General features: G+C 54.5%; 4 protein-coding genes across 4 annotated transcripts; 2 read left to right on the forward strand and 2 right to left on the reverse strand.

Moving 5' to 3' along the window:
• Window positions 1-4,755: 4,755 nt before the first annotated feature.
• On the forward strand, window positions 4,756-7,800 carry BDP81DRAFT_327345 (IQ calmodulin-binding domain-containing family protein; the record flags this gene model as incomplete). The annotated part of the gene is made up of 1 exon (XM_060585131.1): window positions 4,756-7,800. One exon carries the CDS (start codon window positions 4,756-4,758, stop codon window positions 7,798-7,800), a length of 3,045 nt encoding a protein of 1,014 aa, XP_060441633.1.
• Window positions 7,801-9,913: 2,113 nt separating this feature from the next.
• Window positions 9,914-12,764, forward strand: BDP81DRAFT_327500 (peptidase family M1; the record flags this gene model as incomplete). Its single annotated transcript, XM_060585145.1, has 3 exons — window positions 9,914-10,017; window positions 10,155-12,095; window positions 12,146-12,764. 3 exons carry the CDS (start codon window positions 9,914-9,916, stop codon window positions 12,762-12,764), a joined length of 2,664 nt encoding a protein of 887 aa, XP_060441634.1.
• Window positions 12,765-13,694: 930 nt separating this feature from the next.
• BDP81DRAFT_452611 (uncharacterized protein) lies at window positions 13,695-18,931 on the reverse strand (the record flags this gene model as incomplete). Its single annotated transcript, XM_060592762.1, has 5 exons — window positions 13,695-14,621; window positions 14,685-15,309; window positions 15,364-16,329; window positions 16,379-18,501; window positions 18,575-18,931. The coding sequence occupies 5 exons, from the start codon at window positions 18,929-18,931 to the stop codon at window positions 13,695-13,697; spliced, it is 4,998 nt and encodes a 1,665-aa protein (XP_060441635.1).
• Window positions 18,932-22,055: 3,124 nt separating this feature from the next.
• On the reverse strand, window positions 22,056-24,071 carry BDP81DRAFT_327172 (PAP2 superfamily protein; the record flags this gene model as incomplete). The annotated part of the gene is made up of 4 exons (XM_060585120.1): window positions 22,056-22,138; window positions 22,203-23,467; window positions 23,529-23,745; window positions 23,888-24,071. The coding sequence occupies 4 exons, from the start codon at window positions 24,069-24,071 to the stop codon at window positions 22,056-22,058; spliced, it is 1,749 nt and encodes a 582-aa protein (XP_060441636.1).
• Window positions 24,072-25,041: the final 970 nt, after the last annotated feature.

Genomic DNA, 25,041 nt, shown 5'->3' on the forward strand with positions numbered 1-25,041 from the left:
CTGAGCCACACGGACCACCGTGGCTGGAACGGACCGCGGCAGCAACCTCCTGCTGCCTAATGTAGGCCTATTCCAACACCTGCTTTGCTGAGATGGACAGCAGGGGTTTTATTCCAAAAAGTTATCAATACATTTTCGAAGAGAATATCGGGTCAGAGGGGGCTGGGGGCTGGGGCTGGGTTGACAGAGAGACTTGTGTAAGACGTCGTGGTGACCATCAATGGTGATATAATGCCTGATTTGATGGGCATTGTAAATACGCTTCCTAGCACCGTGACTGCGCTGGGTATCGGAATGAAGAAGCCCTCGGTGTCATCTACAAGTGATATCTTCGAGACTTGGTGTCGATGTTGTCATCGCGAACAGAGTGCTCGCTATGACGAAGGGGACGGAATGTAGACGGGCTTGACCTTGGACCGGTGCCCAGGGGCTTACTTGGTTTTGACATATCCTGAATGATCTTCTCTGGCCTCTGATGTCTTCTAATGAGAGGCTCTTTAGACTGTGGATCTATTCATCGATGTTTGGTTTTTGTGATATGCCTTGGTGCTTCACGGGTGGACATATCAGCATCGTTGTCAGATTCTCAGATGCCCTTTCGTAGCCCAGCAACGTGTCATAGGAGTCACGTACTCGTAGTAGCTCGTACACCCTCTTACCTGTACTGGTAACTACATCTGTACTATCTAGTGTATGCCAAGGTTGACTCTAGGATCGGAGTTGGGAAAACACCAATCAATCATGTATGTCTCTAGGTATGATACTGCTCTCTAGACGTGCCGGAAGGCAGGATTCTCTGTGCGTAAGGTCGCGCTATCACTGAACTGAGAACCAATCGAGGTAATGGCCAATTCCTATTCTTGAGGTCGTTCTTCTAACCCCTTTGTCTGTCTTGATACTTCCCTGAGCGCTCATCGCCGTACTTCGACCTCCACTTAGACGAGAGGAGTCGGAGGCGGCGAGAGTTGCCATTTGCTCGTTAAATTTGTCGAGAGCCCTGACTTCATTGCCACTTGTGTCTGGAAGTTTCTCTACGTCGCTGAGGTACTTTGTCCTTTGAACGAGAGTAGAAGAAGAGGGGGCTGGGTATATACATAACAATCTCAGGTCACATCATTCAGCCACCTTGGCCATGATAGCTTCAGGATGGGCGGTAGCATGGTACTAGAGCTATTCTAGATTTAACGAAACACTATCAAAGCAATCGTGTTTGTGATAGCATGGAGAGCCCAGCCAAACACGCTCAGGAGGTTTTCGGATGGCTGTTGATCGATATCGATGAGGCATTACAACGAGCTTGAGACCTGACGGAGACGTTAACTGTGGGCATTTTGAAGATGGAAGTTCATCATCTTGCTCGTCACTCAGAGTTAAAGTTGTTCTCGTTCAGGCTGTCACATCGTCGTTGTTACCGCCGGATAAAGGGCGCACATGTAATATACCTTGTATCGACGTCCTATTCTCGACGTCATCAGGCTTATTGCAGTTTCTTTCGAGCCTCCTTTCTGCTAGGATAATAGGACCATGCTAATTCGAGGATGATCCAATACTACTCTGTTCGATTTGAGCTTGGGCACTCGTCTTACAACCGTGTTGGCATACTGAGCTCGACTTTTGACTACTTGTTGAAAAGTGTTCATACCGTCGCTTAGCTTTTACGGATGTCCCGCTGAGGTTTCCCAATCTACGCAAGAAATCATATCAGACTGATTGTCAAAGAGAATTTGAGGTCTCCATGTTGTGTGTAAGTGCTTTGGGTCATTTGATAGACTTGCGAGTTATGCTTTGGACTCGTTGATGTAAGTGCGGTGCCCTTACAAACGGCGCTCGTAGTCTGGCTAGAGTAGAATGATGGTCGGAAAGGGCGGATGGCTTGGTCCCCATGGGACGATAGTAGAAGGAACACACACATGTAGTCATTCAGTCAGGTACAAGCGCAGAACAGGCTCTTGGAGTCCTGAAGCATGTCTCTCGAGGTTATACGTGGTAAGGCTGCTTGATTCTTGCGGCACCTGGCAAACCTGAGCGCGCCTGGTAAATCAACTACATCATGGATACATTCACGAGGCTGTGATGGACGCATGTAGCCATCTTTTCTCTCTTCGCTCTCTAGTGTAAGTCTCCGTTAACTGCAGGATGTCGTTATTGCCCCGACTCGATACCAATTTCCTTGAGTTTAGTCATTATTCATCACCGTCTCGTCTAGATGAGGTATGATTCAATGGTTTAGACCGACGTTGACCTCGGCGGAAATCATTAACTACGGCAGACTCGTTACGGATGAAGAGGTTGAGTGTATTCAGATGATGTTCTCTGACCTCCCTGCAAGGTCGCAGGTAGCTCCAATGCACATCACTAGTAAACTTGAATACGTAACAGAGACTTATACCGGCCGCTTGAAGAGACTCGATAGACACAAGTGACGTTCAATTGGTGGGTATCTCTATCTCATGGCTTAGGTGCTGGAGGGATTCGGCGCGGGCGTCGTCTCAAGCTGCCACCACTCGGTCTGGGCATGCCGTCGGGGTCTGGCGTTGATATCTGCAGGAATGGTTCTTTACCAATGATGGCAGCAGTCCATGACCACGCAGATGCCGTGTAGACTCGCATCATGTCGATCCCAGCAGCGTATCGAATGATCTCATTCTAGGGTAGCTATTTACCCGGGATCCGAGTTCGTCATAAGTACATGAGAGAAAGTGTATTCTGGCTGTTTCGTGACAGGTTGAGTTATTGTAATGACTTTGCATCTTCGGGACATATGACCTTTGGAGAAGGCTCGAGATCCAGTGCTCTGAAGAACATGGATTCGACAAGGTTGCATGATGGTAGCCTACCTTACCTATGTTGGCTGGATACAGCTTTCGAGCCAGTCAACCCGAGGCTTTGGCCGAGTATGTGGTCCTTGTCCGCAAGGCACTCACTCTGGTAGTATGAGAATGCGGACCATGGACTCGATTTCCAGATACCTACCTCTGCCCGGGAGTCCATGGTATCCGAACTACCCGTGGGGAACCAAAAACCCATGGGTACCCAAAACCCATGAGTATTCAGACCAACCCATGAGTACCCGAATCTACACTCCTCGAACCTCGTCATACAATGTTAAAAAGGAAGCATGCACAAGTCGACGTGATCAAGTTTCTACGATTTACGCCAGCCGTGAGACGATAGAGGTGGCTCGTACAGTGAACGGCGTAGATGAACGAAAATCGTTCTCGAAGGTCGATCACCGACTAGCCGTGTTAGTGCGCAGTCCACCAGCAAGCCCCGGGCCTAAGGCGCCGCATCGTGGTTTGGCCGGGTCACTAGAAGCGCCCAACCGCTGGAACACGAGTCGCAAGCTAATCTGGAGGTACGAGCTACGAATACAACAGCGGAAGACCGGAAGGTGTTGGGGTGGCCGAGGGGGGAACATTATACGTGAGTCGTAAGTAGGCCCGGGACGGCGCCACAACCGTTTGGAGTGTCCGTGGCGGCCGGTGGTGGGTTGTCGGTGGTCCACGGGGCCGGACATTTCCACGTGACTAGAGTCGCATCATGGGCATCTTGGCTGGATTATGACGCCAACGTCTTTCCTAATCCGGCATGGACCCGCGATCTTGCACCAGAATCCCTCGCTTGCCATGATACGGGACATGTACTGTTTCGACGGGGAACGATAGCAGGGCAGACAAGATGATTCATGAAAGGACTCGGTCAGGACAACAGACCAGCCCGGAAAGAATTATACGAAAGTACGTGATCCGGACTGCGTGTAAGAGAGAGTATCATCGGATCCGGGTCTTCCGTCCAGAGTTCGGATAAGTATCACCGTGGGGGGGGCTGGAGGTGGTGGGACCTAAGCTGGAAAGAGTCCAAGGCACGCTAGCTTCGCTAAAGATGGAAAGACGCTAGTGCGTATCGGGGGATAGTGCACTGTTTGTCATACTTGCAGATCCCCCAATGCTCGGTCAGCAGGGCAGGAGGAGGACGACAGACGGTGAATTGTACAGTGGTATGGGGAAACTGGAAGCTTCCGTCATTCCATTCCCAGCAAGTCGGTCCACACTTCAGTACGGAGCCCAGTACCTAGGTACTACACACACAAACACACAAGCCCAGCCATCTATTCGCACTTGTTACACCACCCGGCACGCACCAAGCACCACCACCACCACCGGCCCACCACCACCAACGCCAGCACTCCCGCAGCCCAGCGGCCAGCCATGATTTCCTCGGGCTTTCCTTGACTCCCCCCCAAGGTTGCAATGCGAACCTCTTGCCTTTTCAACTTCACATCCTCCGCACCGCTTCGTCCCTCACCCGGCAGACGCCTTCTTCTACCTTTTTTCGGTTCTGTCTTTATACCCTGTTGTACTTCGTTTCCCGGGACTAGAAAATTAAAGGACCAGCCCTCCCCTCGCAACACTTTTTTTGTTGTTGTCGTTTTCCCCCCAAAATCGACAGCCGAAATCCACTCGCTTGCCTGCCTACCTAGGAACCTTGGCTTAATCCAGACCTCAGCCCGATCCACCTTGTTTGGGCGACACGACCAGTTCCCCCTCGACGACCGCGACTACGACCACAACACGACACACAACCCCTGGTGACTCCTGTATCACTCAGAAACCTGCTCCTTTTCGAGAGCCTTCGAACCAACTACATCACCACCACCTTTGCCGCCTTATCCCTCGCCCAACATCGTCTTCTATTGCATCCATTACTGCGAAACCACAATCGCTCGAAACATCGAAGCCAGGCACGCCATCCAACATGCGTCGCCCTTCGGCAGACCTCATCGACCCTTCGCGCAATCTAGAGGAGTCTGTCGGCTCACCATCACCAGCCATGGAGGGAGCCGACGTTGACCTTTCCATGCCCCCGACCTCCGACGAGGAGATGGACGACGCTGACGGCCGCATCTTCACCCCGCCTCCGCACATCGCCGCCCGCTTCTACCGGCCCTCCCAGTCCCGTCGCAAGGACTCAGCAGCCTCTTCTCGCCGCAACTCCATATCCTCTGCTCATTCCCGCTGTTCCTCGACCCAGACCTTCCCCCGCCATGGGGACTCTGACCAGAGCAAGCACATTGCACAACACCTCCGGCGCACGTCCTTTCTCGAAGACCGAAAAGCACGCCTCGCCGACCGAGCTGCCCACGCCGAAAAGGTTCGTCTGAGAGCCGCCATGGCCAAGGCCAGCCACCGCGACACCACCCTATCCGAAGAACGAGCTATTGCTGCCCAACAAGCCCGAGAGCGCAACCTGGCCGAGATCGTGGCTTCCTGTGCCGAGGAGGTCAAGAGGGCCAAGGCCGTTGCGGAAACCATGAAGGGGAAGAGAGAACAGGAACTGGTGAAGCTCCGCGTTCAGATGGAAGAACGCTTGGCCGAGGCCGAGCGGAGGAGGGAAGAGTTGAAGGGCCGTAATGCCACCAAGAGGGCGCGAGGTCAGAGTCTCATGTCGCGGAAGCCCACTGAGGCCTCTTCGCATACCTCTGAGGAGAAGGGTGCCCGGGTGTTGAGTGAGCCCGAAGCGGCTGAAAAATTGCAATGGTGGTGGAAGAGCCTCATGAGAAGAAAGGCCGTTGCCGAGTTCTCCGAGTTAGGCATCACCATTGACGGCGTGCGGGACACGTCCTTTGACCAAGTTCTTGAGCTGTTGGCGCAAGAAAAGGTCCTCGTACAGACTGCCCGTATCCTCGGGATATGCGGTCTGCAGGAGGGTGAGACGGGGTCCGTTGAGGAGATGGCCGCCGTTCGCACATTTCTCAGCGCTTTTCTCATTCTGGGTCACCCCACGCAGGTTCTGAGCAACAAGGACGGCGCGGGGGAGAGGGAACAGGTTGGATTGTCACAGCCTCAACCAATGCCCCGTAATGACCTTGCTAATCCACAGCTGCAGGACCTCGTGACGAAAGCCCGAGATCTCCTAATTTCTTTCGAGAATATCATGTCGCGCTTGACTGCAGCCAACAACTATACACCCCCACCGACCCTGCGTAGTGCACTGCCCGAGATTTATGCCACTTTCTACAACGCGTTCCTTGCGTGGAAGTCTCGGGATTCAGAGTCTCTCGTCCAGTTGATGCTCTTGCAGTTTGTTGAGCTGGACATGATTTTGCAGACAGTCCAGGAAAGCACCGAGGACGCGGCCGCCGAGCAATACCGGGAGAGCATAAAGAGCAACCAAGTTCAGCTCATTGTGCGGATCAAGAAGCTCGCGGGTCAGGAAAAGGGCAAGAAGATGATTGGCGATGCCGTTCGCAAGGCACGCAAGGCGCGAGCCGCAAAGAAGCCCACTGGCGATATGAAGCCTCGCGTCGCCGAGAATGTGCCCGGAGAGGCTTCCGCTACTGCCGAAAGCCTTGTGTCGCCAGATTCGCAGACCCTGACGCCGCCGCCGACGCCGGCCAAGGGGCATAGCAAACCCCAACCCATCGAGATCAAGCCTGGGTTCGGCGGCCTGTTGCCCGATAACCGGATTGTCGTCCACGAGCTTGCCATCAACCGAGAATACCGCATCCCATCGAGCGAATACCGGGAACACCACACTGCCGTCCAGACACCCCTATTTGCGGGAATGAGAGCAAGCATGGAGGAAGACAACCTGGACGCCAGCTTTGCGTATTTTATCGTCATGATGAGGTATCTCAAGGACAACCTGCAGCGGCTCGTCAAGCCCGGCGCCTACATGCACACAATGATAGGTGAGATACTCGACGTGGAGGTGGCCGAGCGCCAGTTCCAGATGGGGAGCTTCTCATATGAGAAGTTTTTCACTTCCATGGCATCCCTCATGCCCAAGCTGTGCGCACCATACCGCGACGACGAGGCCAAGGATCTTGTCGAGAACAAGCTCCAAAACGGGAGCTTGGTTGACCGCGTAGAAGCATTGACAGAATTTGTTGATTTGATGCTCTGCGACTTCGTCAACTACATGTTCTCCACTGCAGCTCCTCAGTTGATTGAGTCTGCACCAGACTATGAGAAGAAGAGATTTACTAGTGCACTAGAGAGCGGTGCACATGATTTGAGCGCGGCCGAGGCGGCGTGGCGTTCTGCACGCTCCAAGGTTCTGGCAGAGGCTCGCAAGAGAGACCCGGAGGGCATCAACCACCCCAAGAATCGGCCAACGGACGACAAAATCTACGCACAGCTTCTCGTCGATAGCTTCACGCAGCCGGCGCCGATCGCCGTTGATAAAGTACCCGAGATGCTGGGCTTGGACTATAAGCGGATGGTGCGGTTATCCCTGGCCTCCCAGCGAATTGTCACTACCGGAGCCATCTTACTGCAGTGCAAGAACCTACTCAAGCGGGACGTCCGCACGCCGTGGAAGACGGAAGCGACACGTATCACAGCGGTGCTTGAGGCGGATCACGATAATGTAGAATCGACGGTACAGGGCGTCATGGCGGCTCTCGAAGCTGGCCGGTCCATGCCGGCTGCGACCAAGACGCATCTGAGAGCTCTGGTAACCAAGGTCCTGAAGGCCAGCCAAGACTCGATGAAGAAGAGCATCGAGCCGACAGAGCCAGTGTTGCGGCTTCTACTGGCCCGAATCAGGGGCCACATGAATGCCAGGTTGACCGCAGGATCAGCAAAGGAGAAGCTTAACGCGGCTACGACTGCACATGAGAAACTGGCGGGTCTTGGCCTGGCGGAGTTCGCGGTGCAGGTCCGGGAGATGTTGGACGAGATCTCCAAGGTGGGAGCCGTCGACAGAGCGGCCCACGGATCATGGTGGAACGAAGTCGCGGCCAAGGTTGCGGCGGAAGGAGGGGCGCCCGGCACCAGCGCCAGCAGCCCGGCATAATGTTGCGAGACGAAGAGCACGTGTGTATGCATGGTACGATATATACGAGTAGAGGAGGAGGAGGAGGAGGAGGAGGAGGAGGAGGCATTCTTGAGGACTTTTTTCTCTTGACGACGTAATGATGTACTTGTTCGGGATCGAATGGGGGCAGGCGTTACGGTGTGGGATTGGCTGCTTTCGAGACTGTTTTTTCATGGCATGGTTTGGACGCATTGGGTATCTTGTGAATTAGCGCGCTCAGTGTCGGGAGGGAACTTGTCTGAAGGCAAAGGGAGCACTATAGGTGAGGTAGGCATCGATCAGGTCTGACGATGTGTATACCAAACGAACATTAGAGCATGATTTGGGAAGCAATGGCCAGGGATAAGTTTACACTATGAACATAACAGAAGGAAGAGCAACAGTGGTTCACGTTACAGCCATATAGTTTTCCAATTCGTTCTCACTTGAGGTTGTGCGTTTGTTTATTATTATAGCTTTGAACCTAGCAAATGTTACTCGTTCATACGTCGAAACATACCTACCTTATATGGGGGCATTCCCGTCCCGAGGTCATTTCGCTTGTCCTCGGCGTTGAGCATTCCAACTCCTTTTTTTTTTTCTTTTTCTTTTCTTCAAGGGAACTTATGATTGAGCACAAGCCACCACAGCCTCGTACCAGTGAGTTAGCCCCGTTTTCTACCTAAACAGGCTAATTCCCGCGCCGAACTGTCCGAGTGGACGGGGCTGTTGAACTCCTGAGTCTTTGAAGTCTGTCCTCGTACAGAAATTTACCTGTCAACGAAGTATTTCACCAGCGTGAAGAAAAGTGACGGTAGCGACGATGCACTGAGGTGATTGTCTTTGCGACCTTGCCTCCAACCTCAAATCCCAGATCTACTCGTAGTCTCTGTCATCTGTCCCTAGGCGGAACCGATCAAGCAGGATGAACCCGATCGGGCAGCTGGCCGGGCGGACGTTTGGTCCTGCGGCGCGCGCTCTGGTTCGCGGCTGTGTGTCTGTACCACTACCACTTTTTGTAACACCATCATCACCATCATCTTTTGGCTCATCGGCGCCGTCTTCTTCTCTTTCTTCATCGTCTTCGTCTTTGTACAACATTGGCTTCAGACGCCACTTTTCGAATACGTCTGTCTTCAAGGCAGCTTCCACCACCTCCACGTCTAATGCTCTCTGGTCTACGGCTCCCAATGTTGGCCGGATTGCTCGCGATGCCTTCGTTGCGAGGTGAGTCTTACTACCTGCCTGGTTTCCCTTTGGTTTTCATGGTTGCCTTTTTTTTTTTGTTTTTTTTTTTTTGTTGTTGTTGGATGATCTCTGTTGTTGGGCCTTCCGTTTTCCCGGAGACCCTCATCTCGGATAGCAAAGGTCTAGTAGACCTTGCCTTACTATCACTTTACCTTACTCATTGGTAACTGCAACGATGAAAGAAACGGGACATTCCTGGGCCTGCCTGTACCGGAAGGTATTAGTGCCTGCGCGCACCCGTGAACCAAGTCGAGCGTAGCGGCGCCTGTCTGTGGTGGGCAGGCAACTCCACGCTTACCTACTCATCGAGTGGACAGCCCCAGAGCGCAGAGAGCTACCAGCTTGACCCATGCAGGGACCTTTTGTGTGCCCCTCGTTGCCCCTCACCTCGGAGCATCACCATTGATCCACCCCGGAACTCTCTCCTTCACCTTGATCGAAACCCACTACCTTCCACAGTACCTTACAGTCTACGAACACGCGCCAGTCGTCCCATTGCCGCTTGCCGCTTTGCCCATAATCCCAAGTAGGAAGGCACTCTCTTGTGGAGCTGGTACAGCTTCTGATCGAATCCATTACACTACTCTTCTTTTTTCTTCCGCCTTCCCTACTACTTACTACCACCTTACTCTTCTTCCTCTTCTTCCGCTCTTCCAATCTCCTGTTGTTCCCTCTGTCTCACTACTCCTCTTTGTCGCCCATCTGCCTTTACTGTAAGGTACAAAAAACTGACATAAAGCTTGCCTCGCGGACAAATAGCCACCGCCGACCTTCTTCCTTCTTCCCCGCACCCTCCTCCCACCGCAACTACTGCTCGACCATCACCACATCCGACAAGGCCCTGTACGCCAGCAGAGTCGGCAACATGGCTGATCGCGAAGTTCTCCCCGAGTCGATTCGGCCCTCCCACTACGTCCTTTCCCTCCGCGACCTCAACTTCAAGGACTGGACTTACAAGGGAACCGTGACGTAAGAACATATCCCTACCCCTCATCCCGCCCGAGCTCCGAGCTTCAGCTTGAAATCCAGCTTCAGCGCCAGCTTGAGCTCCAACAAGCACACCAAAGACATGGCCGAGATGCTAACCTCTTGCTTGCGCCCCACAGCATCGACGCCGAGGTTATCAAGCCCACCAAGGAAATCGTCCTCAACGCTCTCGAGATCAAGCTTCTCAGCGCAAAGATCGCTGTCGGCCACACCAAGTCGACGCAATCATGGGAGTCCACCAAATTCAGCTACGGCGAGAAGCAGCAGCGTGCCACCATCACCTTTGACGAGGAGATCCCCCAAGCACAAAAGGCCGCCCTGACCATTGAGTTTGAGGGCATCATCAACAACGAGATGGCTGGCTTCTACCGCAGCAAGTACAAGCCCGTCGTTGAGCCCGCCAAGTCCGTACCCCGTGACGACGAGTGGCACTACATGTTCAGCACACAGTTCGAGTCTTGCGACGCCCGTCGGGCCTTCCCCTGCTTCGACGAGCCTAACCTCAAGGCCACCTTTGACTTTGAGATTGAGATCCCCGACGACCAGGTTGCCCTCAGCAACATGCCCGTCAAGGACGCCAAGAAGACCAAGGAGGGCTGGCAGCTGGTTTCTTTTGAGACCAGCCCCAAGATGTCCACCTACCTCCTTGCCTGGGCTGTTGGTGACTTTGAGTACGTTGAGGAGTTCACCGAGCGCCGCTACAACGGCAAGCAGCTGCCCGTCCGTGTCTACACCACCCGTGGCCTGAAGGAGCAGGGCCGTTATGCTTTGTGGCACGCACCCCGCATCATTGACTTCTTCTCCGACATCTTTGGCATTGAGTACCCCCTGCCCAAGGCCGATCTGTTGGCCGTGCACGAGTTCACCCACGGAGCCATGGAGAACTGGGGTCTCGTCACCTACCGTACTACCGCCGTGCTGTTCGACGAGAAGACGTCCGAGGCTAGATACCGCAACCGTGTTGCCTACGTTGTCGCTCACGAGCTGGCTCACCAGTGGTTCGGCAACCTGGTCACCATGGACTGGTGGGATGAGTTGTGGTTGAACGAGGGTTTCGCCACCTGGGTTGGATGGCACGCGACAGACTACCTCCACCCCGAGTGGCAGGTTTGGTCTCAGTTCGTTAACGAGGGTATGGAGATGGCCTTCAAGCTTGACGGCATCCGAGCCAGTCACGCCATCCACGTGCCCGTAAAGGACGCCCTGGACGTTAACCAGATTTTCGACCACATCAGCTACCTCAAGGGTTGCTCGGCCATTCGCATGCTGGCCAACCACCTCGGCGTCGAGACTTTCCTCAAGGGTGTCTCCAACTACCTCAAGGCCCACCAATACGGCAACGCCAAGACCAAGGCGTTGTGGGATGCCCTTACTGAGGCCTCCGGCAAGGACGTGAACAAGCTCATGGGCCCCTGGATTTCCAAGATTGGCCACCCCGTTCTGACCGTCGCCGAGGAGCCCGGCCAGATCTCCGTCAAGCAGTCTCGCTTCCTTTCTACTGGTGACGTCAAGCCCGAGGATGACGAGACCACCTGGTGGATTCCCCTTGAAATTGAGGGCAAGGTCGGCACTAAGGGCGTCACTTCTCTGTCTCTCGAGAAGAAGGAGGACACGATCCGTGATATCGACACTGATTTCTACAAGCTCAACTCTGGTTCCTCCGGCTTCTACCGCGTCAACTACCCCCCTGAGCGTCTTCTGAAGCTCGGTCAACAGCTCAATCGCCTCACCACCGAGGACAAGATCGCCATCATTGGCTCCTCTGCCGACCTTGCCTTCTCTGGCTATGGCACCACCGCGGCTCTTCTGTCCTTTGTCCAAGGCTTCGCCAAGGAGGACAACTACTTGGTCTGGAGTCAGGTCCTTGACTCCATTGCCCTTGTCAAGTCCATCTTCAGCGATGACGAGACCATCAAGAAGGGTCTGGAGGCCTTCACACTAAAGCTCATCAACGACGTCGTGGCGAAGATGGGCTGGGAATTCCCCGAAGGCGAGAGCTACCTCGACGGACTCCTCCGCAAGAGAGTCCTCTTGACTGCCGGTGTCAATGGTCATGCTGGGTAAGTCTGATCCATCTTTGATGAGTCGGTATAAGTACTAACATTCGTAGTGTCACCGAGGAGGCCACCAAGCGCTTCAACGCCTGGGTCGAGTCACCCGAGTCCAACCCTCTGCACCCCGCACTCCGCACGCCCGTCTTCCGCGTGGCCATCAAGAACGACACGGCCCGTGCCGTCGAGGCGTTGAAGAAGGAGTGGTACACCACCCCTGCCATTGACGGCAAGGAAATTTGCCTCTCCAACCTCGGCTTCGTCCGTGACGAGAACATCATCAAGAACAACCTGCTCCCCTTCCTCTTCAACAAGTCCCCGCCTGCCCCTGCTTCGGACTCCATCCCGTCCGCCGACATGCACTCCCTCGGCTCCGCTCTCGCCGGCAACTCAGTCGCCCGCCAGATCCAGTGGGACTACGTCAAGAACAACTGGGAGGCCTGCCTCGCCAAGCTTGGCAACCCAATTGTCGTTGATCGCTTCATCCAGGTCTCACTGGGCAAGTTCACCGACTTTGAGTCCGTGAAGGACATTGAGACGTTCTTCGCCGACAAGGACACGAGCGCCTTTGCCCGTACCCTCGAGACCGTCAAGGACAAGGTCCGTGGTCGCGCCGCGTACCGCGAGCGTGACGCTGCTAAGCTCAAGGAGTGGCTCGTCGCCAACAAGTATGCGTGAATCGATGGGGGTGTGGTGACGGCAACTGGCGGAGTACAGAAAGAGAATATTCCGGCCAAGTTGTAGTCAGCTAGCTACAGAGTAGCAAGTTTTTTTTTTTTAGGGGGTTTTTTTTTTGTTGAAAAGTGATAAAAAATCAATCATTATTTACGTTATCAAGTCTCATCTTCTGTTTGTCTAATGTGTGATGTAAGGATGTGGCTCCAACTTGTGTCAAGGTGACAACCCTTTGGCTGTCTGTTGCCTCTGGGGGAGTTATAAAAGCAGTGAAACTAGTGCGCAAAAGCCTCCTTTTGCTAGCCAATCGTTTCCATATTTAGCTCATTTTCAATTCAAGAGAGCATGTCTGTCTCTTGCCTTTGGGGAAGTCAAAAATGCAGTGAAGATCTCCATCAAACGTGGCTCGACTACTGGACCACAAGGGAACGTACTTCTCATCTTAACCGTCGTCAGCCAGCTTCTTCCACCCTTTTTCGTACAACACATAACATACAAAGGAAGTAAACAGCTGTTGGCAATATCGCACGTTTCATTATTTATACATTCAAAACGCTAGGAAGCAGGGCCTAGTAGGTCTGCTTTCCTCCGTCTCGTTTCTCGAAACCTAATGTACGCTTTGCAAAGAAAATCTCAGAAAAAACCTTCAAAAAAAACACAGCAGCCCATCCGTCCATCATGAACCACTCCTCGAAGGTGAAACTTCCATGAGAGGTAAGATTAGCCCAACCAACACCCGTTCAAACGCCGAAACCCGTGCAAAATCATGCATATCTTTTCATTCCATACACATCCGCCCCCCACATTCCTCTCATTCGGTCGTCTTCAGTCAAACTGCGGCTGTGTCGCACTTGAAAAGATGTGGTCCCTGGTTTTCGAATCGTTCGCTAGTCAAACATGTATACGTGCCGTGCAGACCAGGCTGGTATCGCATCAGCCTTGGAAAGCAGCGCGGCGGAGATTCTGCATCATCCTCTCGACGAGGGCCGTCGAGTCCGCGGGCACTTCGGGTAGAGGCATATCGCCCTCAGGAGCTTGAGGGGGAGGTAGGTACGGCGGCTGCGCTTGCATATGATGTTGTTGTTGCGGCCGTGGCTGCGGATGCTGCTGTTGATAAAGCTGTTGGTATTGCTGCGGTGGAGGATGCTGGTGATACTGCTGATGATGTTGAGGTTGCCATTGTCCTGGCGGTGGCGCCCAAACTTGGGGCGGCGGCTGTTGCTGCTGTTGCTGCTGCTGCTGCTGCTGCGTCGGTCCCCAGTTCGAACCATGATTCTGGTAGCCTGGCATGGCAGTTGTCTGCGGCGGTACCGGCGACGGCATCGACTGATGGGAAGGTGCTGTGGGCGTCGGCGGATTCATGCGCGGGGTGGTGGCAATCTGAGCCAAGATCTCTGCCGGGTTGAGATGCTCAGTCCGTGGTCGACTCGCAGGAGGGAACGGCTGGGTCGATGGCGTATTGTAAACCTGGGGTTGAGGCTGCGTAGGCTGCCGGGGGAACGCCGTAGTTATTGATTGGGCCGTGAAGGGCATGCGAGAGTTTGAAGCCGGCACTGGCGTGTGCGGTACCGACACGGGAGCTTGAGCTACCGGAGGCGCCGTCGCCGTCGTCGGGCCAGCTGATGTTGGCGCCCCTTGCAAAGGAGAAGTCGTTTGCGGTGAAGAGCCATTGACGGCTGCCATTGATGTAGCCTGGGTTGCACCTTTCCCCAGACCAGAAGCCGGGGATAAGTTCGTACTTTGCGCAGACGCTCCTGTTGATTTCGAGCTGGCCTTGGATGGAGTAGCGGCCGATGGCATCTTGCTCATAGCCGCGAGATACTTAGCCGGCAAAGGAACGGGGGTCTGCTTCTCTGGGATCTATTCTTGGGTTAGACTGGACTTCTCCCATCTGCGAAAATACCATGTACTAGGCAGACATACCTTGTACTGCACCTTCGGCGCGGCGGGCTTTGCTGCAGATTGGGGTTTCGCCTGGCTAGGTTGAGACTGGCTGGCAGGAGACTGTTGCGGAGTCTGCTGTGGAACAGGCTGCTGCGAGGGCTGCTGTTGTGCTGGTTGAGGATGCTGAGGATGCTGCTGTTGCGGCTGGTTCGCCCAACTTCCGTACTGCCGCCGAATCGCCGGGTGCAGCGGCGCCAATTGCGGCTGCTGCGCATGCCAACCCTGACTTTGTCCATGCGAGCTGGGTTGAGAGCCACTCGGTGCGGGGGATAGAGATATCGATGAGCAAGACGGCGTCCTGGCGTGATTCTGAGGATTCTGCGGCACTGGTGAAGAATAAGGAGCTGCTGTTTTAACACCATACATGCCAATAGAGCCTTGAGGCATCACATTTGTCAGTGTGTTGTGGTATGGGCCACCGTAAGCAGGTCCCTGTGGACCAGCATTTGGAGCGGGTGTCGGTGTGCCTCCCTGAACGGAGCCTTGCCGGTTCTTGAAGAAGGCTTCTGGAGACGTCCGCATGAGGTGAGCTCGTAGGTTACCTTCATAGCCGTTGGTAAACCCTCCCCATGGAGCATAAGGAGTTCGATACGTTTTTGAGTCTCTATTGAGTGTGTAAGTATTGCTGAAGAACTTGCAGGGGTTGGAAAAATTTGACCTGTTGTGGTGAACCTGGAAGAATGCATATTTCATAGCGACAGAAGGCGTTGGCGCGGCCGAGTATCTCCGATGGTTCTGTTGGGTTGAGCCTTGCGAAGTGCTGTGTGGCAAAGGAGGCCTGGGGTTCTGCGACGGCGTCGACCACGTTTGTGGCGCTGGTCGCGCGCCGAGTACAGGTTGCGGCCCTGGAGTGCTGTAAGGGCTCGGCCGTTGCATCGTGTTCGGGGGTGGGTAGTAACCTTGCCCTGCTGGCGCGGGACGAGGCACGTATTGCTGATGTACATCAGGAGCAAACTTCTCTTGAACAAACTGGGTTCCGGGGATCGGGTATCGAGGGTCAGATCCGAAGTGGAGCTGCTGTCCTCCGGGAGTCGGGGGCGCAGAAGCCTTGGGTGTGAACTTTTGAGTAGTGAAAGATCCCGTACCAGCGTAATTGGTTTCGACAGGCTTTCTGGGCTTGTAGACGTACGGCTTCTCTGACTTTGGCCCATTCTGGACAGCAACCCCCGGCGCGAACATTGGCAATGGCGCTGGTTGCGGTGGAATGGCGGACACCCTGCGATGCGACGTGCTTGCGGAAACAGGCTTAGGAGGCTTGGGAATAGTATCGAGGAAGTTGCTTTTGGGATTGTGCAGCTGCTTGACGGGATCATCAGAGTACTGTGCCTTCGCTTCGGTCGATGTCTTGCCGAGATAGTGCCAGACTTGGCTGTCCTTCGACAGATCAACCTTGGTCTGGTTTGGATTAGAACAATCGTTGCATGGGTGGAATTCTGCCCATGTGTAGCCTTCAACGAAGGGAGCATCCTTCCGGGGAATCTCGTCAGCAGGGCGCTTCGCATTAAGTTGATCCTTGGCTTTCTGTGACGACGGCATCGGGATAGCCTTGGAAGAAGCCTTCGGGAGGTGGTAGTCAGATGGGTCGGGCAGCAGAAGCCACTTCCACTCAACCTCGAGACGATCGCTAAAGAGTGTTAGACCTTTTTTTATTCAAGTGATCGAAAGACACGTACCCATTAGGAATGATGTCGAGGAGGAACATTTGCTCGTCGGCGCGATTCTCAACCATGACACCAGCAAAGATGTCGCCCTTGAAGTACTGCAACTGGCAGATGTCGCCCTTGGTGAGTGCTGCCGCAGCCTCGCGAATCCGCACATCGTCCTCCAAGGAGTCACCAGTGTGTTTTCTATCACGCTTGGTACGATGGAAACGACAGCTGAACTCGAACGCTTGCTCCTTGTACTCGGTTCCATCTTCGCCAAAGACCGGGACTTCGGCTTCTTCGACAAAAACACCTGCGGCAGCCGCGCATGTGGCGTGGTAGGCCCGGGCACACTTCTTCTGGGAGCACTGGAAGCAGGCACCCTTCTTAGAACGACAATAAAGACACTTGAGATCCAGACGTTCCTTGTTGATGTTGGCAACGTTCGCAATAACCTCCTTGCCGTCGACGGTATCGATGTAAGTCTCGGGCAGGTATAGAGCGCACATCCGATGGGCCTTGCGGCCATCGTCTGTTGGCAAGACTTCCGCGCCAGGAATATCGCTGGGGCAAAGGCAGCACGTCGGCTCTGCGCGCGTCTTGACCTTGAGACGGATTCGCTTGGTCTTTGCCTTGCCTTCTTTGTCTCTAGCAGCGCGCTTTTGTTTGCGAGCCGACTTAATGCCGTTGCTATCGGGAGGCGACGGAAGGCCAGTAGCATCGTCTTCGTCCTCCTCATCATCATCCTCGTCGTCTTCTTCGTCGGTTTCCTCGTACTCAGGAGTCGGCTCGCCCCTCAGTTTCCGTTCGATATCGTATACGTCTACCCATACACTGTCTTGCGCCTGTGCGCACTCGCAACGTTTGGCGATCTTGCCCATGGGAAGCCAAGAGTCGAGCGCAAAGTTGACAGCCTCGGCGCAGTTGTAGCCCAGGTTGTATCCCGAGTGGTATCCGTACGGGTAGGTAACGACGAATTCGCCTGGGTACGAAACGCACTTGTTGACGGTGATATTGTAGTGCTGCTTGAGGTGCGACGGGGAGATCAAGAATCCCTTGTGGCGAAGAAACTGGTCGCAAGCCTTGGCATCCGTGGGCCAAATGTTCTTCATGGCAGCCTCGAAACGGCGGGCGTCAGCTTGTGAAATGCTGTACCACTGTTTCGGAGCGCCAAAGTGGAGGTAGTTGATGCTGTAAAGATCAACGTCCTCCAAATGCCATGCGAAAGTGGCTTTCCACATGCCCAAGTAGAGGTAAGCCGTGTTCACACCGGGAACCTTTGTTCCGAGAACATCCAGCAAGTTAGGAAGCTTGTTCAAGTTCCACATTTCTGTCGACTCGTCGAAGAGAGTTCCCATGAGATCTGCGCCGTACAGCGGCGGGGCGTACGTGAGTGTTTTCCAGTATATCCTCTCGAGTTCCTCGCAACGCTCGGGGGTATAATCAGAGACATCCATCTGGTAGTCAAAGTCCTCGAACGCCTTTTCGTCAATCATGGCGGAGCCTTCTCTCTTGCTGTACTTCCGACGGGCCGAGACAGTCTGGGTCTTTGGCTTTGCTTGTCTCGCGCCACCCATCCGACCCATTCTGCCAACGGTTGGTGGTTCGTCTTCGTCGACATCCATTCCGGGGTCTTCCACAGAATTAACGACTTCTTCTTTCTTGACCTTGACATCCGCATCCACAGCCGGTTTGGGAGAGACGGGCGTCATAGGTCGCTTCTCTTCCTCCTGTTCTTCTTGGGCATCGTCCTCATCGTCCTGGTTCTTGCCCTTGGCCTTACCCCGGCGCGGTCGACCTCGGCCCCGCTTTCTAGACCCGGCCGGATTTGATTTCGCTTCTATACGAGGTTTGGGGGCGGATCGGGGTTTCGGCTTTTCGACGTTGGCTCGGCGCTCGCCTCGCCGCGCTGGGGGTTGATGCTCGCTCTGGTCGCAAAGTTGTCGCCACTGCGGGAGGTTATAGGATCTTTGATGAAGGATGTTGACTTGGCGATAGGTTCCATTCGATCCCATAATGTCTTGCTTGATTGGTTCTCTGACTCGAATCTGCTTCACCAGGTCGTCGAGCCGGGGGAGGTTTTCTTTCCATTCGGGGGGAGGGATGATCTTGACAATGCCGGACTTCATTCCATAATGATCGACTTTGGTCATCTACAGATACGGTCACGGTCAGCCATTGCAAAGACACGGGGAGAGGTCACGAGTGCAAGTGGCATGGGCATACGAATAGCTTGAAGTCCTTGAACTGATGCATCGTCGGCCTGAAGACAGGGACGGTCCCGGACCAGTGGTCGGGGAGGACTTCGCCAATGTCGTCCTCAGGCGGCGGCGGCGGCGGCGCCTCATCTTGAATTGTAGGGGCAGCAGATGGATCAACGGCATCGTCGTCGAGGTCGCTGAGCTCGGAGTCGCTGGGTTCCGACTTGGGCGCATTGTTGCTGTCGGGGGGCGAGTGGAGGAAGGCGGGCTTTGCACATTCAATCTGGCCAAGGGTAGGCTCCTCGTCGTGGTCACCAGTCGTGGATTGCGCCGGCACAGGTGCAGGCTCCGAGACTGGAGCGCTGACAGCGTCGGTCGACATCGTGAAGGGGACTACATGCGACCGTGCATGCGCTGGGAATTTTCTGCCTCGCACGTCGTCAAGATGGTTGTGTCGGGAGGGTGCGCAGGCTTGGGTTTGTTCAAGTCGCCGAAAATATGAGGTGCAGACGTCTGGTTGAGTGCGGAGAACAGATTCGTTTGGTTCTTTGGTTATCAGATCCTGCGGGGGATTGGCCACTGTATTCGTAGAGGGAGCGGGAGGACTGAGGAAACTGCGTCTGGCTGGACGGGCTCGCTAAATGGGCCGATTTTTGGCGAATCTGGGCTGATGAACCAGGGCTGGCGCAGGAAGGGCGGAAGTTGCACCTCCCAAAAGGCCAACGGTTACTGTTAGGTAAGGAAGGGAAGGCAGGTACGTACGGTCGGCAGTCGTGCACCGCGCCTGGCAAAAAAAAAAATCCGGCTATTTAAAAAAAAACGAGGGCCTTTACATTTAGGAATAAGGTATTCGTTGGCTGATGAAAATCTTCAAGGTATCGAGTGTACTCGAAAGGGTTGTGGCCTTTGCTCTCTTTTTTTTTTTGCTTCGGTTGCAAAGAGCCAAAAGCTAGAGGTGTCGAGTCGAGGAAGAAGCTGGCACCATCGGGCAGATGCGGCTGCGGTTGCTGTTACTTGCGCTTGCTGCTTGCTGCTTGCTGTGGGGGGGAACGGGTGGTTCAGGTACGGATACTGCGCGGGCACCTTCCAATTCTCAGCATCCGAAGGGCAGGCAGGTAGGCAGTGCTGGCGACCCCCTTCCCTCTTTTGCCTTCCAAGTTCCGTCTCATCCCCTTGACTTCCAGGTTCCTCGTCCAGTGGAAGGTCCACGTTGATTAGATCGGCGCTAGTCCCTACTGGGGAGGTTCCCCTGTGCCTTAGGCACGCGAGGCAAATGCAGAATCCGGCACCGGAGTGCAGGGAAATGACGTCGCCACGTGAGCGTAGGTCGAGTTTGCAACCACAGCGTAATTGTTCTAAGCGATGCATTTGATTACGAGTTATGCGCAGCTAAGCTCAGAACAACCATAACATGGGCGGTTCGTCAGCTATAAGTGCAGTATTTGCGTCGATATTTCGAGGGCTTTGCTCAAGTTGGTCAACTTGTCAGCCAGTAGAGCGTGCAATAGACTCGGATGCTGTTCCTGTGGAGCTGGGTCTGGGTAAGGGTGCAGGTCATCGCCCTTTCGTGTCTCGGTGTGAATTTCTTCTTCTCCCTGACATTTACCGTTGCAATTGCTGTAAATTCGCACAGAAGATTGCGGGTCCCTACCGTTGACTGGTCGTCGGTGTTTGGAGATGCCGTCGCTGCCGGCAGATTGCGACTGGCGTCAGGGGAACATCGCGCCAGGAACGCAATCGTGAATCGTTTCCTCTCCTCGAAAGCTTCGGCCAATAGAGACAAGCATCAAGATCTGATAATCTTGCATGGCACTTTGGCGTCTCAAAGTCTCTAGGGGGTGGGTGTGACCCATCCAGCCCTACCGGTCGAGAGCATCCGCCGGCCGGCAGCGGATCGTCCGATGATCCAATCCACCCTGGCTGCTCGGCGGAGGAAGCGACCTGAGGTAAGGTAGGGAGAGGAGCAGGCGGGAGGGTTGGCTGACTCCCCTCCGCATCGCTGCCCGCGATAACTCGACTGTCACCAAAAGTTCCCCAGTGAGCCCGACCTGTTGATGGTGTGCTCATGCCGATATTGCTATCGAGTCTTGTCGGGGACGGTGATCGGGTTCGAGTCCCAAGTATCCGTACCCAGGAGTATGATCGTGGTAACTCCTTATCGGACCGCGCCCGCCTGGAGTCCGGCATCATCAGTCGACTCCGCACTCTCCACGTTGCGTGAGGGGCGAGGAAGCTGGAACCGCAGAGATCTGAGTTGCAGAACCCCCCCCCCACATACGTCCCCGACCATGGGGGAGGGGTTTGCCTCGACTCTTCGTCGAACGTAGACCGGCCTCCTCGAATTCGAGGTCACTGATCCAACATCTGCTCCGTCACGATAAGACGCCGACTGGACATATCCAAGATGACTAGGTTTCCTGTGATGCTCGTTAGTATCGTTTTGTCGTGATGGGGTCACACCTTGCCTCGAAATTGCAGACTTTGAGCAACGCTCGTGGATGCTGACGCTGGATCTGCTCCGTTGCCCGTTACCTTTGGACAAGCCTGTTTTGTACCCGTTCGAAATACCGACCAAGATTATCGTCGAAGCTACTCGTAAGCTCATTGCGTAGGTAGCGACGAGGGCACGCGGCTCAAGAATTCAGTCGTTCATCATGAGCCATCAAGGTTCTCATCAACGTAGACATGAACACGCCAAGTAAGGTATCACAAAGACTGAAGGCGGGCCCAGCTGGGACGACTCTTCCATTCCATCGAATGTCAAGAGTGATAGAGTTGAGTTCGGTCCAGCAGTGAAAGGTGAGGGGATATGCAAAGCACGTCTGGGGGAAACAATGCACTAAGTAGTAGGTAAGGTAGCTATGCTGGTGTGGCTGTCGTGGGTCTCACTCTATGCCTGCCGCCCCCCAAAGGCATCATACCTACCTTACCTTATTCCGTCACCTTCCATTGCCTGAGTTGAGGTGCCCTTATCTCAGCACTCGTCAGTCACACCGGCGCAGTAGGTAGCCCAAGGCAACGTGCACGTCTCGTAGATCAGGGCAAGGACCGCAGACAATCCTTAGCTGATGTAACGCGCCAACAAAGCTTCCCTCATTCAGCTCTGATGTCTCTACCTCGGCAAACATATCACACAATAGTGCCACTTGAGATCAGATGATATCTTCCGTCCACCTTTTGACGCCAGTAGAAAAAGTTCATAGCCTATTTCCTTACGGGGTGGAGAAAAGAGACGGGCCTGAAAAACCGTCGTGAAAATAAATATTCAAAAATCCCGCCTCTGGCTAAATGCAACTGCCAGAAGAATGTACAATGTGATCGTGCTTCGTGAAAAAAAGTTTCTATTCGTCTCTTTCTCTTCCCAAATCCCTCGATCCTCCCGTCGGCAGACCTTCTGTACAGCTGTGCCGACACGCCATGCAAGAAGTTTATAGGATATATGTGAATAGAGGGTGACCCCCCGGTCGGTCGCGGACTCGTATCCCGCCCCAAGGAAAAGAGTCGGTTCACGCGGTGCGGAGATGGTTCGATCCAAGGCCGATCAACTCGAACATGATTGGGATCAAGCCCACGCCCAGCCAAGCAATACCTATCGGCATCTGTCAGCAAATGTGGAGCAAGATCGGATCTTGCGGAAAAGGGACGGAACTTACCTGTATAAACAACCAGTTTGGTCACCACCTCGACATCGTAACGTACTCGTGGACGGATGAGTCGAAGAAACATTTCCTTCTCACTCATCTCGTTTTGCTGGCCGACTCTCAGCTCTACCTCGCCCTTCTCCTCGCTCGGGCTTGCTAGCACGCTCCCCGTACCCATCATGCGCTCAAAGTCGTTTAGTGAGTTGCCGTGATGGCCTTGAACACCAGACGTTGCTCCCTTCCCTTCCCAATCGCTGCTCTTCTCTCGAAGCTCGTGCATACTGCCCTTGCTCTTGATGCTGCCATTGCTGCCAATGCTCTCTCGACGTCGGCGCTCGCGGTATGCAAGTGTCTCGTACGCATCGGCGGCACTCTGTGGTCCGATCGATACCGAGCGACCACGTGTTGTCGGGTGACGAATGGACTGAACTACGCGGGGCAAGTCTCTGACGTTGGGAATAAGCGTATCCATCCTTGAGCCCGGGTCAATAGACTTGTACATGGACGCTGGTGTGAAGAAACGTCTGGGAAGATTCCACTCGACCTTTTCTAGGAGACGGAAAAGGTGAGGCAGAACTCTGAGCATGGTAGGTTTCATGACCTCTCGCCATAGAAGGATGACAACTACGCCGAATACAACGCGGGCCAGCACAATGTGCCAGCCCAGCGCGTTGAGATCAATGGACTCAACCGTATGGGCAGATCCTCCGAACGAATCGATTGGAGTCCGCCCATACGACCATGTTCCGATCTCCAGGCCTATCACAACTCCGGCAAAGGCTACACTGTCGTCAAAGCAAGGGCAGTCGTCTGCTGGCTCAGGATGTATCCTCACGAGGACAATGACGACAAGAGCAGCGATAACGGGTGCCCACCATGAGCTGCTGTGCATGTACGCGTCCAGCGGCGGACCGTAGTGGAACTCGACGAGCGAAATGACAGCACCCAAGACCGAGCCCACGACGACGTCGGTGAAGCCATGCATACCACAGTACAGTCGACCGAGAACAATAGAAATGGCATAGAAATATGACAGGCCCTCGAGAACAGTCTTGGTCGTCTCCGGCATGGCATTGTCAGGGCTCCGGAGAAGCAATACTGCGTACACGGCCACTGACACGGCGTTGGCGCTATGTGTCGAAGGGAAGCCATATTCCAATGCAGCAGATCCGGACATGGTAATTCGATGTAGTGGCGGGGACAGCGGTCTGGGTAGGGAAAAGAAGTCCTTGATGAAGCCAGTGAAGAAGACGCCCTCGGCTAGGATGTGAATAACACTGTGAGGCCGCAGCTAGTTAGATAGGTTCTATGTAACTCTGGACGGCGATGCCTGCTTACCCTTTGCCAAAAGAGGCGTACCCGCACCAGAAGAGCATGGGCAAGCCGATCATGAAGAACGTATGGGTACCGAGGTTGGCCGTGATGGCAAAGTAACTATCGAGCCATGGGGTGCGCATCGTTTCCTGCAGATAAGCCAGGTAGGGTGTTTCCCAACGGATCAGTGGCAGCAGCGACTGCCGCAGTCGATATCGCCATGGTGGCAGCGCTCTCTTATCTGTAGACAGGCATGGTCAGCCCAAGGCCCAAGGCTTGGAGGATTGCGTGCGGGCAAGGTGTTTGGGGCTCTTGGCGATGCGCCAGGCTCAAGACAAGATTGACAGCACAAAAGACAGAGCTGGGAGAGTGTAGCAGCGTACAATGATCGAGGCTCCTCAGGCCCGCATCGGGGGCGTCACTGGGGCTTCTGACTGTAATCAGAGGCGGGGCGGGGGCCTCGGCGACAGCAGCAGGGTCGGCAAGCTTTGGATTCGCACCGGTAGCGTCGCGGCGCTCCGGCAGAGGATTCGGCGCGGATGCGGCGCCATTGGTATGGCTAGTCATCAGGCGGTGTCTGAGGTCGTGGTCTTGAGGCATACGGCCATTCGTTTTCTCGCGGGGTGGTTCGGTTCTCTTCTAGTTGCGTTGGGTCTGGGTGGTGCGTATTCGCGGGTAGAGACGCAGGTTCGGAGGGGGGAGTTAGGGAAGTATTCGGTATAAGGCGTTTAGGGTGGAGAAGAAGCAGATGCGGATGCAATTGCTTGAAGAGTTGGCGAGCGACTGGGCATCTGGCGGCGGTGGGTTCGCTGGGATGGTGAGGAACGAGTGATGCGCTTGGTGAGGGAGAGGATCGCCAGCGACTGGAGAGTTGTGATTATGTCGCAGGAAGCGAGCGAGGTTTGGCGTCGAGGTTGTGGGAGGGAAACGATGAAAGAGCAGGGGAAATTTGCTGGTGCAGCAATTGGATGGTAGTGGGATTGCGATGTTGCGTTCGCGCTACCAACGGGCGTGGGAACCTGTAACTGGAACTCGAACTGGAACCACTGGAGTATCTTGGGTGGCGTGTTGTGTTGGGCAAGGTACTTGACCTTGAGGTACTGCATAGACGATGTACCTTTACTCTGGAGGGGTCACTCTTGGGACGCCGGATGAGGCACTTGAGGTAACCTAAAGTACCTATCTTATTCAGCACTGGACCACGTTGGAGACTAGGTAGGTATAGGAAACGAACAGAGAGGTCCTCTTGAGGCAGGCAGGTGGAATCCTCCTTGGTGTAAGGTACCTTGGGTTATTCTTGAGAAGACGGGGAGATTGAAGAAAGAAGGAAAAGAAGACAATGAATCTGGCACGGAAGGGTCCCGCGCTAAGGTAGCGCGCTACGTTGTGTCAGGCGTTACGAACACCTCATGGAAAGATGGAAGCATCTCAGATGGATCGGTACCTGACAGCAGCAGGAGCATCAGTGACAGACAAAAGACACCAGTAAGGTGACCACCCACCACCCACCACCCACCATCTCTAGCACGGTATCACC

This window comes from Colletotrichum phormii (assembly GCF_030913505.1).
Source record: "Colletotrichum phormii strain CBS 102054 chromosome Unknown BDP81scaffold_19, whole genome shotgun sequence".
Taxonomy (NCBI): domain Eukaryota; kingdom Fungi; phylum Ascomycota; class Sordariomycetes; order Glomerellales; family Glomerellaceae; genus Colletotrichum; species Colletotrichum phormii.